We start from the raw sequence: 17670 nt of genomic DNA on the forward strand, positions 1-17670 counted from the left end.
AGGACTGTTTTTGAATAGACTATTTATAGGGCTTTATACAAACACAGGTTGTTTATTAAATAAAATTTGAAAATTGTATAAGCTGCAAGTTCTGACAGTTCTGAACTTCTGCCTGTTGACTTGGGAATGAAAATAGTAAATACTGATCCTAATGGACAGGTAAAATGATTTTTAAGTATCAGAAGCTCAGGGTTTTGTGGTAATGTTGACTTCACTTTCTTTTACCTACCAGTGGGAGTTTCTTTGAATGTATCAAAAGGGGTCACTGTAGTATAGAAGGCTAAACTTCCAGAGCAGTTGATGCCTGCAATGAAAGGATAAATGTCTAGAGTGAACAATTAAGATGATTGATGGTACTTGGTAATGAAGGGCTTTGCCTTTCCAGGTCAGCAGTGATACTTGAACGACTCAGCTTTCAGAAACTCAAAAATGTACCAGGGCTCTTGAGTGTAGCAATGAAGGAAAGGCAATTGTTTTTCATTACCCACACACAGCATACTGTAGGTCTGTGATAACTCTCTGATCTGGAATATGGAAGCCTATTCTGTTTTCTGTTCTCTCCAATATCCCTTTCCCATCAGGTTCCTCAGGAATGATGAAAGCTTCATATTTGCTGGTGTGGTCTTGAGCTTCCTTTGAGTGACTCCTCTGTAAGGCAGGGATGGTGCACTGCTTTATGACTTCAGCCATTTTTGCTTTGGTGATGAAATGGAAGTGAATTTTTTTTATGATATATTGTGTAGAAGTTTCTGTGGTGCTTAGAGGAGCTCAAATGTTTTGAGGCACTACATAATGTTTTTCCAAGATGTTTGCATTAGAGACCTGAGGAGTGATTCATAGTTTACTTCTAACATCAGAAAACAATTGCAGAGCTGTGAGATGTATTATTACATTTACGAGATTGAAATCTTCTGCACTGGGAGTGGAAGTCTGGCATGTTTTAGCTTGATGACTTGGGCAAATGAACTTCAGCTAGCAGACAGATTCCCTTTTGCAATGCTCTTTACACTAGTAGAAAAGTTATTTATTTTGTCTTTTAGTTAGAGTGTGCTAAAAGAAGCATTTCTGCAGTAAATTCTTTTAAGAGACACAGCCTGTATTTGATACCATCCCATAATGAACTTAACAGCATATACACTGCAAGTGTTCATTTATCTAACCTACTTTGTAACCGTAGAAGCAGAGTTCTCAGGAGAAAAGGTTTCACCTCTAAATATGGATTGGCATTAAGGATCAAAATACAGATGCATCTATTGGCCTTCTGCCCCAGCACACACAAGTCAGTAATGAAACTGCTGTAAAATCTGATGGTCTTGATGCAACTCAGGCACTTGTGCACGTGCAGACCACAGAATGTCCATTCTGATTTTCAAACCACTGAAGAAACAAGGAGTGAATACAGCAGTAATAACCTAATTGAATATACACACTCTGAACTAATGAAAAAACGTTCATAACTAATGTCACTCAATTAGTTGCTGAATAACAGTGTTTTAAAGGCCTTTAAATTTTAAATAAAACCTACAAAAACCAACTTCCAATCTTTAAAGTGACTTCAGCATTTGTAGCAATGAGACTAAAGGTGTGAATTCTCTTTTTGGAGATGGAGCTTCCAGATCTGCATTGCTAATTCAACCAGAATAAGACCCCTTCTGTGAATCAGCCAATATATGCAGAACTATTTTTATAACATTCAGAATGAGCTTGGGTATTCTTTCATTAGATACTATATATTCTAATTAGCAGTACATATTTAAATATATATATATGCATATATTAATAACAGGTTTAGATCATTTAGTTGCTGAAATTAGACAAGCTATTCCTATACTCTGGTAAAAATGAAAATCACCTGCCATTCTTTTGTGGACAATTACTGAAACTTTGTTCAAGAATGCATAAAAAAATCCTTGATGAACAGAAAAAAATAATATGTCATGTGGAATAAATACAGTGTACAGTACAGATTTTCCTGTGTGAAAACAGGTGCTCTATAAAGAAATGAAAGGTGCTCAAAAATGAAATAAAGATTGGGCAAATCAGAGGATAGATTGTATTAGGGGTGGCAGGGTAGAAAGGAAAACCATGAAGCTGTGCTGGTCTGCGTGAGGCTTTGTAGAAGGGGAATAGATGGGGCAATTGAAAGGTCATGTTCCAAAGTGATAAATCATGTGGCATATGTACTTCCTTACTGCATTTACAGAATTGTCAAAGGGTCTTGGTGAAGCAGTGCAGAAAATTGTATAAATTTTCAAGACCACTTTTCAGTAACATTAGATGGCATTTCTACATACACTTGTTAAACATTTGGAAAGGATCTGTAAGACTGCCAGGATTTAAAACCAGTTTTTATTTAGAAGGGGCTGATCCACCTCCTGCCCAGTCCATATCTTCATGGTGTCTTGCATCTACTTCTAAAACGTTCATTGCAGCTAAGATGATGAACTTGATTTTTGAGCTCATCCAGGTAGGTATTTATGATTCTTGTATCTGCAGTGGACATTGGTTCAGCAATTTGATATCTTATTTCAAGAAATAAGGGAAGCCATCAGACTCTGCTTTCTGTGAGAGAGAACTGAGTGAAATTAAATGCCTGTTCAGTATTGGCACTATAGTCCAGGGATATTTTCATTTTAACAGTCAGACCTTGAATTTTTGGCACCTCGGGAAAGATATTTGTCACATTTGAGTGTGGTATGACCCAGATTGAGATTGAAGTGGAGGCAATGATCACAAGGGGTGAGATACATACCAATTCAATCTGCATGTTTCCATCCATATTTCTGAATTGTACATGCCAATACAGAAAACTTGTCCTTTTTGGCTTTGTTCCTAGAACTGGGTTTCAAAGCCAGACACAGGTAATAGGCTTGTCTTTTCTCAGCCTGGTGCTACTGAAACAAAGAGCAAAGATAAATCAATTTTTCTTCACTTTTTAAAAATAATTCCATTTATGACACTTTTCCCCTCTCTGTTTTCGTAACAATCACTCTGATATAAAGATAGCAAATTGTTCTCTCCTGCAATTGATATTTTATAGTCCAGGAACTTAAATTGCTCCACATACATATTCTCATATATATGTGTGTGTGTATATATGCACAAAACACTCTCCCAATCATTCACTCACTCATTTTTATCCTGTTCCATCTCTCAAATACTATAATTTTGTGGATTGAATATCTTTGGGGCATTTAAGGAGCAGCAGTAGTGTAAAGCGTTCAAGAGGCAGAGTGTTACTCTTTGCACTATGAGGCAGGAGGAACAGCCCAGCACAGGCGATACTACACAAACCATACTTGGTTTTGTATACAGTGGACTGGTGAGCCCTGCAGCTGTGTGACTTCTCCCTCCTATAGCATCCACTGCTATTTAACATTCATTTTGGAGGTGGGAAATTTGAGGCAGTTTCTTGATTGTTACAAAGTGTTAGGGACAAAGAGGAAAAAAGCTGATTTCCTTTGTAGACTTGAAAGTGGTGGCTATGGCAGATGTCCTCCTCACCTGCAGGGAAAAGTGCAAGTCACATGCTCCCTGGAAAGCTGAGTAATATCAAGGAGCTTTAGACAAAGAGACGATAACCTCAAGCTCTCAGCTACAGAGCAAAGTGATGTGGCATGCCACATCCCTGTCTCAAATGTCTGTTCCCCCCTGTGGTTAGTGTCAGAATGGTTCATGGGGAGAAGCTTCTGAAGATGGGGATAGCGAAGGAGCAGTGAACTCTCCTGTCATCACTGCCAACGCTGGCAGTGAGGAGGAAGAAAGGTGCTTAAATTTAACAGTTCTGACCTGAAAATCTGCTTGGGAGCTCATCATAGAGTACCATATGCGTGAGTTTCAGAAATGACAACAAAGTCCACACAAAAGTAGGAAAGATTTCAGCGAAGGTGATTAAAACCCAAAAGCATTAGCTTTGTTACTATGTAGACGTACGTAGCCTAGATGATTTTGGAGGCTTCCTGTATAAGATAAGAGGATGGCAAAAAAAACCCCACAAATCTTGTATGACTTGAGCTTTGGTACTGTGTTGATAAATTCTCAGCAAAAGGCAGTAAATGATCAAATATTTGTTACCCTGTAAGAAAATACGTAAAAGCTTTAAACTGGTGTGAATTTTGAGAACTGAGTAATCCCCCAGTAGACAGGAGGGTTACTTACTTGTGTTTCAGGTGAGATGCCACCTCTGTAAGCAGTCCCTAACCGTGTCTCTTGTCTCCCTCTGGCAGGTTACGTGTTCTGCATGTTGCACCGCCTGCCCGAACAGCACGACTGCACGTTCGACCACATGGGCCGCGGGCGCGAGGAGGCCATCATGAAAATGGTGAAACTGGATCGGAAAGTAGGGAGATCTTGCCAACGCATTGGCGAAGGATGTTCCTGAGTGCAAGACTGCAACCAAATGCTGTTCTCTTAGTTCACTAATGTTAGCCTTATTTAGGACAAAGTCAGCCAGACACCTTGTACTAGGCAAGTTTCAGACTACAGCCAATCAGTTTCCTTCCTTTAGCCAACCGTCCTGGTACTGTAGTTTAGGGATTGATGGTGGTTGAAATCTATCTCTGGCTGGTTACTAAGGTGCCTGCTAGCCACCGTATAAAAATAAAACATGAAGAAATATTATTTTTGAGTATGGCTAGTGGATTTAAACAAAGCAAGAAAAATCCAAAGGCTTCTGTTATTGCTGGAGTCACTCTAAAAGCCTTATGCTGGAAATGTTCCAGCTGCAGAGTTAAAACAAATAGTCGTATAGAAGCTGGTGTAAAAGTTTGCTATGCACATGGCTTTCGGACAAACTGTTTAATGTGCAGCCTTTCACCTCTTCACTGCTACTGAATCCTGAGGAGGTGAAATACTACTCGGAGCAGCAACTGCAGCTGCTTAAGCCCAGAAGACCTGACTGGTCACTCGTGCCTTCATCGCATGTGGCTTTTGAGTTAGGCAGTGTCACCAGCATCAGGGATTCTGTTGGGGTAGGAACACCTTTCCGGTTCTTCCCAGGAAGCCAAAAAGAAAGGGGGACAGAGATTCTTATGAAAAATTTTTATATGTATCTTACTATAAAGAACCTATCAGGGTTTGGGTTTTTTTTCCTTCTTTTTTTTTTTTCCTTCTCTGTTAAATTATGATCTCTCTTAAAGCCAACTCCATCCTGGAGCAGTAAATGGTGCATAACTTTTTACATGGCATCCACAGAGATTCTACGCGTTGTGTGAACAGATTCCACATACCTTGAGCAGTGCTGCCATTCCCACTGGCCGAAACCTGATTGGCTCTTGTTTGCCTTTTGCTAAGTGCAGGTATCTGATAATTGATCAAATAAGGCTAATTCACAGCACAGTAGCCATGGCTGGATTCTACAGACTGACTTTCTGTAGCTAGACTTACATATTGGGGAAAAAAGGACATTTTGTAGCAAACGGAATTCAGTAACAGTATTGGGGAACAACCTGTAAAACAAACACCCTTTGTCAGAATGAGTTTGTGTTCCTCACGTTCAGAGTGTCAAGAGATAATCAAAGGGGCTCCACCAGCCCTCCTTCTATGCAGCTGAACGCGCCCAGGAAAATCCCTGCCCACAAAGTGAGTATAGCAAGTGGATGTGAAAAGCATGACCTGGATCTGGTTAGAGCCTTGGTTCTGTTTACAGTGTGTCACGCTGAGCTGAGCCGAACAGCACCAGCTTTGCCACTTCGGAAACATAAAAGCAAACATCATAACTGGGCTGTCTCCTGCTGCACACAGGGCTTACGCAGGTAAAAATGATTCGTGCCGATGGTGCCCAGCTTAATCCTGAATGAGTTTAACTTCACAGTCGATTAGTAAGTTATTAACAAGTGGGTACATTTGTAAGAAAACCTGAGGGAGGGATCGACTTTGTCTCATCTTCAAATACTGGGCGGATGTGAAACATTGGGGGTGAAGTAACCTGTCACTTGGAAAACCCCAGCTCGTATGAGTCATCCTCCACTCTACTTGTTACAGGTAATAACTCCTTATAGGCCAAATTATACTGTTACTTTTTGATAGCCAGTTAGGAACATTTAACAATTAGACAACTAATTAAAACAAGAATACATATATATATATACATATATATATGTGTCTCCACACACACACTCAGCATCTGACTGTATTAGCATTAACCATGAAGCAAATCAGAAGTGTCCCATCATTATAAATGCAAGCTGTCTGGAAGGCAAGCTGTGGTTTTTTTTTTTTTTTCCCTTGTTCTTATTCAAGAATATGAACCAGCAGCAAAAGCTTCTGTAATGGGCTGCATTTTCAGGAAGTGGTCCTGGTGAGAGGGACTGTCCAAGGATATTATTTACATTTGTCGTGAAGAGTTTAAAAAAACCATGGATTTTGGCGGCTGCTGTGATATGCACTTTCTTTTCCTACAAAATCTTATCCTAGCATTTGATGGGCATTCTGATTGATATACAAGACTTTTCTGCATTAATACTGAAGATGCTATTTTGTTCCTCCTTAATATTCTCTTTAATCTCGTTACAAGTGCGCAGACGGTTTCAAGGTGGCTCTTGAGAGGACACTACTTAAAGTTCATGTGAATTATGGACAATGTTCACTTTAAACAAAAAGTTGGGAGGGGGTTGTTCCTTTGCAGTATCTGTTCTGTGAAGTTTGTTAAACGTAAAGAAAGCTTAAGTTCTTGTATCTTAAAAGAAGATCTTATTTAACCCTTTTGTGTTCTAGATTTACTTACACATGTAGCCTAGAGCTCAGTTTTAGTTTAACATTGTGAAAATATTAAAAGAATCTTGTAACTTTATTCTTTTTCCTCATGCTAAAAAAAATTAAACCAATCAGATTAAAGTTTGAAGTCCTTTCTGCCTATTCCAACAGGTCTTACTATTTTGCACCATTTCTACTGTAAATTCACGTAAGAAATACAAATTGGGAAAAGACTGAGGTTAGGTCAGTAACTTCAAGCTGAATTTACAATTGGTGAAGGGTGGACAGGATTTTCTACAGGTTTGGAAGGGAAGGATAGTATTTCTACTGGGTTTGAATTGAGGGATTTGTTTTGTAAGCAAATCTGCTGTAGCCAGTTTGATCCATTTAACTTTGAGGTTAGATATGGTAATCAAAGGAATAAGTTGTGCATATTCTTCAAGTCAAATGCATACTGTACACTGAATCACTGGCACTAAAATGTCTTAAATGTTCTTTCATGCACTTTGACAGCTTCACCTAGAGCAGCTGTATTCCAAATTAGAATGAGCTATATTCATAATGGATAAACAGAGGAATAACTATTGTTTCTTAAACATTTAGATGCTAAAAATGCAAGCTAATTAAAAACCCCATAATTTACTGTATTAGAGGGAAAGAGAAAGTGTAATTAATAATTTTTAAAAAATCTTGAAAATCATTTGGAATTGAAATTGTGCCTGATTTAGGGGTCACATACAGCCATTTGTTTCCTCAAATTCTTATGGTACTTTAAATTACAAAACTGAATTATTCTTGAACAATATGGCTGTGTTCTAGTAAAGGTAAGTTACATAGAACTGCCTTTTTGTTGAGTTTCAAACCTGTGTCTAGGTGTGACTAGGGCTTCTAGGAAAAATAAGACTTGCCTGGGAATTTTGCTGTGTCCCTGTTGTGTTTCGAAGCAGCTCTGTGTCTTGACTGAGCAGCAGCACATCTGTAACGTGAGGTACCTGAGAACATGAACTGCTCTTCAGTGTGCACGGGAAACACCCTGAAAAGAGTCCTGGTGCAATTCCAGCAATCAAAAAATTATATTAGCTACTTTTATCAACTCAACCGCAGGTGATAAATACATTCAAAACTTAAAATTTGCATGACTTTTCTTTTGGACAAATTGCAATCCCCTGGCCTAGTGAATACAATGTCCTCTTTATATTTGGCTTTGTACTCACTGTGGTTCAGTTCACTCTGTAATCAGACGTTCCTTCTGTGATTATGCTACATCTTCAATATAAGTCTCTAGGGGATAAAAGCACCTTTTTTTTTAATCTTACAATGATTATTTCAGTACAGAGGCTCACCAGGAAGGAAAACTGATAGTAACTGTGTCGTAAAAATACAGATTTTATAATAGACTCCAAGAAGTAATATCAGTATAATATCTGATAGCACCTGTCCTCACAGTCAACGTGTGGACAGTTAAGTGCTCTGATGAATTGTAGTAACATTCTCTTTGTTGTATTGTAGTTACTGATATTGTCCATCACCAGAGGAACAGCCAAGAGAAGGTCTAAGCAAAGTAATGCCTTCATGTAACAATGAGCTTGTAGCCAGTTCATGCTGGAAATAAATTAATATTCTCCTGGAAACTTTTATGCCTAGAAAACTAATGGAAACATTTAAGACTGCACTTTTTAAAATTAACTACATTTATTGATACCAGATGTTCATCTCGTTACTCAAATACATGATTTGAATTCTGCATAAAGAACAAAAATTATATATCTGGTTCAGCACAAAGGCTGTGGTGGCAGGAGCTGCTGTGTAAGGATGTAGTTTTAGTATAACCAGTTCATAAGATTATGGTTAGTTAAGGCTGTGTCTGTACATACTTCACTACAACAGGATCACAGTGAAAAAAGAGTACATAAGATTAAACTGCTCAAAAGTATTTGCAGTGCACATTTTACACGGTGAACTGGTGCAATAATGGGTTTTATTTCTCACTATCAGCAGCTGTTTTGGGAGAACAAACATCACTGCTGCTGGAAAGAGCCACTCTTAAATAATGTTCCTGATATACATCTGTGAGGAGGACTCTTCTTCATCTTCATTAATTTTTCCTTTTTGTTGAAGCAGTCAGCATGTGCAGCTGGGCATTTGAAAATAGTTCTGTTTGATTCTGTTTGAATGTTTCTCTTTTTGGCTTCTCAGTATTCCCACTGAAAAAAAAAGCATCAACTTCATTGTTCTTGCAAGTCCCTGCACGTTAGATCAAGCAGATTAAAATACAGGTGTTGGTCTACAGAAGTGATGACCTCCTTGTATTTTACTGCAGTGGCAGCTTATTTCTTCAGTTAACTGAAACAATGCAAACACAATTCACCTGTTCTGCATTTTGAGCTGTGGGGTTTTTGAACTTCAGTTCCATGATTCTGTTCACAAAAATCTTCCCATAAACTCTGCATGCTTCATCTTCCACTCTGAAGTTGAGTAAGGACAAAAGAAGGCATGAAAACAGGAGGCAGAGGATGGCAAAATGACAAATGCTTAGTGATCACATCCACCTTTCCCTTCAAGTCAGATTGGATCATAGAATAGCAAAGAAGCAGATAATTACTTGCCAAGCAGCACCACCTTTTTCACTTGGTACTACAGAAAATCATTTTGCTTTATCTTTGTGACTATACTTGTGTAGAGTTTGTCTGAGTCAATTCTGCAACAGATGTTATATGCAGAGAAATGAAACAGCACCATCATAATAGGAAAACATTTTTGATGGATTATTTAGTAATAACGACATATTTTGCTACTGGACCTTCCTATTTTGCAATATGCTGCTATTTTCTTTGGAAGAAAAACAAGCAGAACTTTTTTTAAGACTAACTAAATTATTTCAAATTCAATATGTGCTGCTGAAGCATTAGAAAGAGATTACTGAAATTATATATAGTTTTTAAAGATGATGATGACTGCATCCTCTAACAAAAGGGTTTTGTTCTTCACATAGTAGCAGGTGTTGATGGCCATGGTTTAACCATAAGCAGAATATTCCTTTCTGCTAGGTTTGTGCAAAGCCAATAACATGCAGTAGGATGCTCTGAGTTAATAACTTGTAGCACGGTGCAGTGACTGTGTAAGTAATGAGAATAAAATTATAGAGACCTACTCCTGTCTGTGGCTCTCCCTTCACACGAAAGGACAGATAACACCCACTGTTTCCTTGTTGCTTAGTCCCCTTTATTCTTTTCTGAGTCACAGAAGACACTTTCCTTCCTTCTACCAGCATGTTCAAGGAGGATGGAAAGCCAAATTCTAACTACAGGTTATTTAGAAAAAAAAAAAAAGTTTACATCTCTGAAGGCAAAGTATTGAAGTTATATGGGTATCAGAGATGCAACTCCAAAAGGAGCTCTCCTTAGGGTTCTTGGAAGGAACACTTGAAAATTTGGGGGTGTCTTTATCTTTGTAGATTGTTTAGGATCTCTTTGAATCAAAAAGTTAATCCTAATAAAATCTTTAAAAATAAAGAAAAGCACAGCATTGTATCTTCCTTTGAAACCTGCATGATCAGCACTGCTACTTTAAGCCAGCTCAATGAAAGGTTCATTGCTGACTCCTGAAATACTTTGTCTCATCTCTCTGCTTTTCAAAGGAGCACATGAATGCAAGACACTTAGAGGAGGGAGGGAAGAGTGTGAGCTAAAGCTAAGCCAAATTCATTTATCATTCTAGCAATATTTGTCTTTTTCCCCCCACCTCCTCTTTCTGCAGTGTTTATACTACATTTGCTTTAGATTCCTGGAAGTTTAGCATGAGGAAGATGATGAGCTCCAGTAGGTGAAAATGAAAATTAATCACTGCTGGCCAGCACAACTCTTGTCCACACTGGAGTGTTAAAAGGAATGTTTCAGTTCATCCTCCTGCATCAGTCCTTCTCATTTGGGTAGTCTGTTTTGTGCACAGCAGCCAGAGGTGTGACCTTTGTCCTGTCTGCAAGCAGACTCTACCTTTCGTTACACACACCCACCCCAACATTTCTGTAGATAGAAACACCAGATATGCAGCAGTTAGTTAGAAATTCTACATCTACACACCTATTTTCAAGTCACTCTGTATACCCCTTGTTTTCTCCTTTTGACTGGTTTTAGGTCTTGTCAAAAATAATAGTTCCACATGTATTTCCTGTATATGGATCTATATACACTCGAATCTTCTGGGACATGAAATGGCTGTAGCAGAATGACGGTGCTGGAATAAGCCAGCTTTCACTTCTGCACACCCACACATGTATTATCAGTCCTTGTCTGGCTTGTGTTCTGGGGAAAAGTAGCTTGTCCCCATATCTCAATTTGCCTGTTTAATAGTAACTGTAGTTAAATTATTGTCAACTACTATAGACTTGGTCCTGGAGCCACCATCATGTTCATTTACAATTCCACTAAAAACACTCCCCTCGAGCAGGTGGGAGGTTTGAGTAACTGCCAGCAGTTCTGATCTCTCTCCATAGTGTGTGTCCTGCTGTCCTGGAGCACAGAGCTCTGAGGGCTACAGGAGTGTGCACCTTGTGGCATCAGCAAGGTGATGCTGACTGTACTCCAGCTACCACCTTAACAGAAACACTTTGCCCCTGAGACAGCAACTCCTACTAAATCAGTGGGAACATGTAAATATGTGCTATTTGAAACTTACTATCCAATAAATAGATATTTATCAGCCTGTTTTCAGCACCCCTGAAATTTGATTTGCTGTGATTTCCATAAGCTTTTCTCCATCATCCCTTTTGCAAATTCTCCCTCATTGACTTTGATGCCCACTCTTCTATCAAATTGTCATGTTCAGAGACAGAGTCTGTGTGAAGACAACAGGAGAGCTGATCACATATCTAAAGGTGCTGGGGCTTGTATTGCCATCTGCAAGGAAAACACAATTTTCAAATGGTAAATGATTGCTGCTCTTTAGTATATGAAACTCCTATAGCTGTTTTAATACACTGTAGCAAATAACATTTAGGCTGTGTTCTACTTCCAATTCAGCCCCCTTCTTCCTTGCTGTTAATTCTGGACTTTCTCCATCTGAGGAACCTTAGGCTAGCTTGATACTGCAGCCACTGGAGATACACAGGCAGTGTTTAATAGCACCTCTGCAAGTGCCAAATACCCATCCAGACCAAGAATACAAAATTGTCTCTTTGTTCTGCTTTAGTTCTTTCTTCCCTTGTTAACCCGGTATTGTTGTTTTGTGGATAAAATATAAAGCTATCACTCATTTGCTAAGTAATGCTAAACATTTATCAATCACAGTGATTGGTTTAAGATTTTTAACATGCGGTTGATACTGTGGGTTTGTTTGGTTTCTTTACACCAAGCTTCATGAAGACAGTGCTCAAGTGTTAACTACTGAAACAGGCAGATCTGACTGACATAGAAACCACACGTCAGGCAGACCCGAGTCAGGACTTCTTACGTGAACCAGAAGCAGTTCCTTGCCTTTGCTGTTCTGCATGTGGAGAATAAAGGCAAAGCCAACTCTGCTGCCTCAGCTGCACAGCCTGTGCTAGTGGTGCCCTGGCTCGGCAGCTGGAGGGGGGCTCTGTGCTGTGCCCCAGGCCCTGAAAGATCTCAGGAGTCACAGAACCATCGTCCACGAGTCCCTGGAGGCAGACAGACCTTCGCTGTACCTCCTCTTTCTACACGTGTTTGTTCTGCAAAACAATAAAATTGTTTATGAAGAGATGTGCTGTATTAAACAAGACAATGCTGACCTGCAATTGAATGGTGTATTCCAGGGTGGCTTTCTCTAGCAGCCTTTGGCTGGTAGCAGTAAGGTGGGTAAGGAACTTCAGCAAGCCTATGGAACTCAAATCACTCCACAGGAACCGAAAAAAATGTTAGGCCTTATGCAGTCTTCATACATCCAGCAAGGCAGAAAGATTAATGCCTTTATTTCATACCAGCTCTGATTCAGTCACTTAACACCAACACAGATCAGTTTCCCTCAGCCAACATTCACCATCTTTCTAGAGTAAAGGCAAGGAGGATCAATCATTTTGAGAGCAGTCCGCAGATAAAACATATCAGAGTTAAATATATGCTATAAGGATTACACAGTTTAGTGTAAAGCATACCAAAATAGAATTCTAATACTGCAATGCATTTCAAATACAACACTACATTTCTGATTTCTCAGAAAGCTCCATGTGAGCCGAGATTGGGGCATTAACAGCAGAAAAAAAACAAAAGGCAATAGGCTTCCCACACTACATAATTCTTCACGGTAAGACAGTCTGACCCTTGCTGTTCTTACTGTTTATGGATTTCTTGGTGTAATTTTCTGTTTGAGAGAGCTTAAAGGTGAACTACAGTTTGTGGATACGGTGTAATTCCATTGCTAGATAACTGCTACTCCAAGTGTGTGAGAAGAATGAAAGCATTACGTCTTAGAATGTCTAGTTTTTATCCTTTAGTTTCAGGCAAATATAAAATAGCAAATTTTCTCAGGGAGCTTGTGTAAACTTTGTGCATAGATTTCATCAACATGTTAATTGAGAGCTGCTAGGTGAACAGTCTTCAGTTTAAAAAAGCCTCAGTGATAAAGTGACTCGCTCACTCCAGCCAGGGGCACATTCTTCATGCCATGCTTCTGTTCCATATGAATTATCCGTGACTACTGGGCCCCACCTGTGCCAGCACAGCCACACACAGTACAGGCTTTGCAGGACAACTCTCACAGTTCACCAAGGCAGCTGAACTTCAAAGGTTTGCAACAGATAACGGGTTTACAAAATGCTGCTCCAACCATCTTTTGTTTTACTTCTCTGCTGGCACCTAGGAGGAGCGTAACAAATGCCTTTGTTTTGTGAGGTGCCAAGCCAACTGAGACTTAAACACTGCACACAACTGTCCCCAAAATAAAAATAATCTTTCTTGAGAATACGAAACCCAGTGACATTCCTTGAGTCGTGATGGGCCTACAACACTCACAGGGGAGTCTCCCACAGGCATTATTTCTTCAGAGATGACAAACTATTCAACCTTCACCTGCACACAGTTCAGCAACTAGTTCATGTAATTTGGCAAGGAGAGAGAAGTAATACTGGGCTCTAAAGTATCCACTTATCCCAAATTTATCTGAATCTGGTAGCCTGCTCTGATACTGAGTTACAGTCCACACCAACCCACATAAAAGAATCAAGCTCCATTTCTGTGCTTGCCCACACTGACTATTCCAAACCAGTAAATGAAATGCCATCTCTGGTGTGATAATCAAACCATCTTGTCACTCCAAAGTCATAGGCAGCATCGAGTTCAGACTGGCCAGGCCACACTGAGACCTGTGCACCAGCCTCTCCACAGAGAAAAGGGTACAACCCCCTGCTAGTGTGGAGGGAAGTCACTGTGACATTCCTGCACTGACTTTGGTAGCAGGACAGAAGGGCAGCCACGTGTAAGATACTGTCAGTACAGCAATTGCACAGTGCTGAAGCTCCCGAGGCACCTCATGTGTGAGCTCCATGCTCTGCCCCTACATCACTTGGCCATGACGTGCCTGTGCTCTGCAAACCCTCTCCCCCAGCAGCAGAAACAGTTTAAGAGCTCCTCTGCAATAACATCCACTCACGTTCTCTCCTCAGTGAGAGGCAGATCAACACAGGCAAATGCTTGACCAAAAGCCCTCAGTGAGGAAGAGTAGAACTCCCTGTGCTGCTTTGGACTACTGAAGGCCATTTTGAAACCTTCCCTCTCCCCATTCTCCAAATCTTGTTTCAGGTCCTGAAAACCTCTCAAGCAAAGGTCAAGTGAAGGGACATACATGCTCCACACAGGCCCACTTCTGACATCCCACCAACTCCTGTCCACAGTTACAGTGGTGGCTTGGTATTTGATGGTACTGGAAAGTTTGGTGGGGGTGGCATGGGATGCGAAACTTGGGTGGAATGTCCTCCTGACACACAACAAGGGAAGTTGCTATGCTGTTTTTAAAAACTGGCAAGAACCAGCCTCCGTTTAGTGATCTGGCTGTGCCCATTTTATCATTTTGGACACAGAGCTTCCTGCAGAAGGCAGGTTTCAGTCAGTGACCTGATGTCTGGGCACAAGACTGTTCCTCAGGAACAGGAACAGTAAATCTGCCACAGTTTCATTCTCTGCTCAAGCTGAGCCCTGCATCAGTGACTGCACAATGTCAAGGTGTGACATAAAATATCTGGCTCCATGCTGAACTAATGCTTTGACTCAGTATTTCATTTTCACAAGAAATGAAAAACAAATAGACATGGAAGATTACTGAAAGGACAGGTCACTAGCCAGGCTCTACATTACACTGACTTCTTACAAGCTATTCAAGTTTCCTAAGGTTAGCTGGAGTACCATTCTCCTTTTTCCCACATTAACAGGGTGCTTGATTTTGCTTTCAATGTTGTAAATGTGTCGGATTCCTCACAGAGGTATTTGCCCTTTGGGAAAGGGATCAAAGTGTGCAATCCAATTTGTAAAGCACGGAAATACTGGCAAAAAAGTGCCGAATACAAGCTATTAAGAGGCTGTCTGTCAGTATTCATTTCAGAATAATCTGTGTGTAGCAGAAAGTAAAATAAGTGTGTGACCCTAAATATAAATGATGTCAGTATGTGGCTCCTGAAGAAGAACATGAACATTGTTGACCCAGAACCTGAAGGGTAGGGTTTAAAGGACTTTCCTTTCATTTTTGTTTTACAGCCTTGAAAGTAGAAATTCCCCCCTTCTCACATGGCTACCTCTCCCCACGGTTCAGGTCTTTGGTAGCACTCCAATTTCACATCTGTGTTTGCTTCTGAATAAGTGGACAAAATGTATTGAATTGCCCCATTTCGCAGCAGAGAATTAAAGCTGAGAATTAAGAGACCAAATAACTACAAAAACTTCTGGTATGTGGCGGGAATGAAACTAAACCTTAGATAATGGTCTGGATAATAATCAGGAATTTCTGATTTAAGATTCCTCCCAATTCCACTGGTATTCAAAGAAAACCTCTCTGGGAATGCTGCAGCATCACAGAAATTACACAAGACTTCTGTAAATTTCTGGGCTAATAGAACTTTAAAAACCCCAAACAAATATCAATGCCACGAGAGTGCTTTTGCTGCCATCTCTTTAGGCAGCAAAGACTAAGTGACACAATGTCACCTTTCATAAAGAGTTTTAGTTTGGTACTGCTAATAACAGTTCTGTGGACTGAAATCCAATGCAGCCGTGTTACAACACCAGAGTATATGGAATTCTGCTCAAGGGCTGTGGGAGATAAAGCGAGCAAAAGAAGAAACCCTTCTTTATAGAACAAGAGGGTCTCATGCCAGGAGAGAGGCAGCCACCCTGAGGGCACAGCAAACAGCTGAGTGGTTGTGGTGGCACTGACCATTCCTCCACTCCACAGAGATGCAAAAGCAGTTCTGAACTTCACTCAGTATTGCTCAGTGTGCAGTGCTTGCCTTGCAAAGGCATTGCTCAAGCTGGCTTGCAGACCTGGCCAGCAGAGTTAAGCTATAATTGTCCACATCAAGTCTGGTTGCATTCTTGCCACCAATTTAATCAGTGGGTCTTGGGCACATCCAGTGCTGAGATCTCCTGATTGCAGATTTAATATCCATACAATGCTCAGCACCTGAGTATCAACACACTACTGCCACAATGCCACAAAGACAGCAGCAACACTGACCAGACATCAGCAAACCCTTGGGTTGTTTCTTACATTTGGCAAAATTGCCATTTATCAGGTAAACCATGCCCAGGTAAACTTTCTCTGCTGAGCCTCACAGACCTCCTCTGGCCCCTGCAGAGTACTGCCCCAGTACTTTGCAATAAAGACCCTTTCCAAATGAAAACTGGACAAAGTCTCTTCTGCTCTCAGATCACCAGTCCACACTGATTGCCAGCTGCTGAGCTCTGTTATCTTTGCTTTTAAAGCACTCTAGACAACCACAATGCTGCACAAAACATACTCATTTATTTAGCCAAATTACATTAGCCCTGCCTATTACATTGAAGCGGCCAAACTGACATTTTTATTGATCCAGGTAGCCTGTTCTATGTACCTTCTTCATTATTTTCCATTTGTCCAATTAAAGGAAAAGGAGAGAAGAAAAACAGGCTGTGACAGAACCCTGAAACAGCTTGAGTATTCATGTGGAACAACTCCCTACCTTTTCTTTCAGATAAGCACATCAAAGTACACCAAGAAGCTCTCAATCTCTAAACCAGATGTTCTAGTTTATTAGGCTCTAAAATAAGCCCTTTCTTCAAACAGATAAAAAACTAAGATTTGCTTGGTAAGGCAGTCAATAAAAGAGTTTCAGAGCATTCTCCCTTTCACATCACCCTGTTCTTATGGAAAAAGAGAGACTCTGTCTGTCTGTTAGGGTTTCTCTACCCACATTGCTGATCTTTTCTGCTGAAGAATTTCTAACTGAGAAGAATCCAAGAAGCCATCCCCAAGAGAAAGTACAAATACTTCCCGCAGTATTTCACCCTCGTGTAGCAGGTACAAGACACACAGGGAGCTCTTCCTCACCACTACTCCACTGCAACACACCTCATGAGAAACAAAGGGAACAAATTAGGCAGCTGCACCCTTTGCATCTGGCACACATGCATCTACTAAACAAATCAAAAAACAAGAACTGTGTACAAGAACTATGACAACTCAGCTGATATGCCCAAACTGCATTACTGTACCCCCTAGATCATGAATTCCCTGCAGCCAAGAATAACTGAAAAGTCACTTCAAATAAACAGGAAAGCTGGGAAAAATGAGCTTGCTAAATTTAATTCAGAGTATTAAACCTGGATTTTTGTTGTCAGATTCTGTGGGCAACTTAATATGCCATGAAGAACTGTGAAGACAATATTCTTCCTTTTACAAAGAAAAATCCGGACAGAAGGCAGCTGCCAATAAGGTAGCATTTGTTTTAGTCAGGTAAATAATATCTTCCATAATCTCCATGTTTTGATGTCAACAAAT

General features: G+C 40.2%; 1 protein-coding gene across 1 annotated transcript in view; it reads left to right on the top strand.

Moving 5' to 3' along the window:
* The window catches only part of ZFAND3 (zinc finger AN1-type containing 3), a 101524-nt gene extending 94688 nt beyond the window's left edge, over nt 1-6836 (top strand). Inside the window, exon 6 of the mRNA XM_039697774.1 lies at nt 4227-6836. Coding sequence (XP_039553708.1) covers nt 4227-4381 — 155 coding nt within the window. The 3' untranslated portion in view covers nt 4382-6836. The remainder of the gene's footprint in view (nt 1-4226) is intronic.
* The last annotated feature ends 10834 nt before the right edge of the window (nt 6837-17670 follow it).

The sequence above is a fragment of the Passer montanus genome, unplaced genomic scaffold (genome assembly GCF_014805655.1).
Source record: "Passer montanus isolate IOZ18808 unplaced genomic scaffold, ASM1480565v1 scaffold12, whole genome shotgun sequence".
NCBI classification, from domain to species: domain Eukaryota; kingdom Metazoa; phylum Chordata; class Aves; order Passeriformes; family Passeridae; genus Passer; species Passer montanus.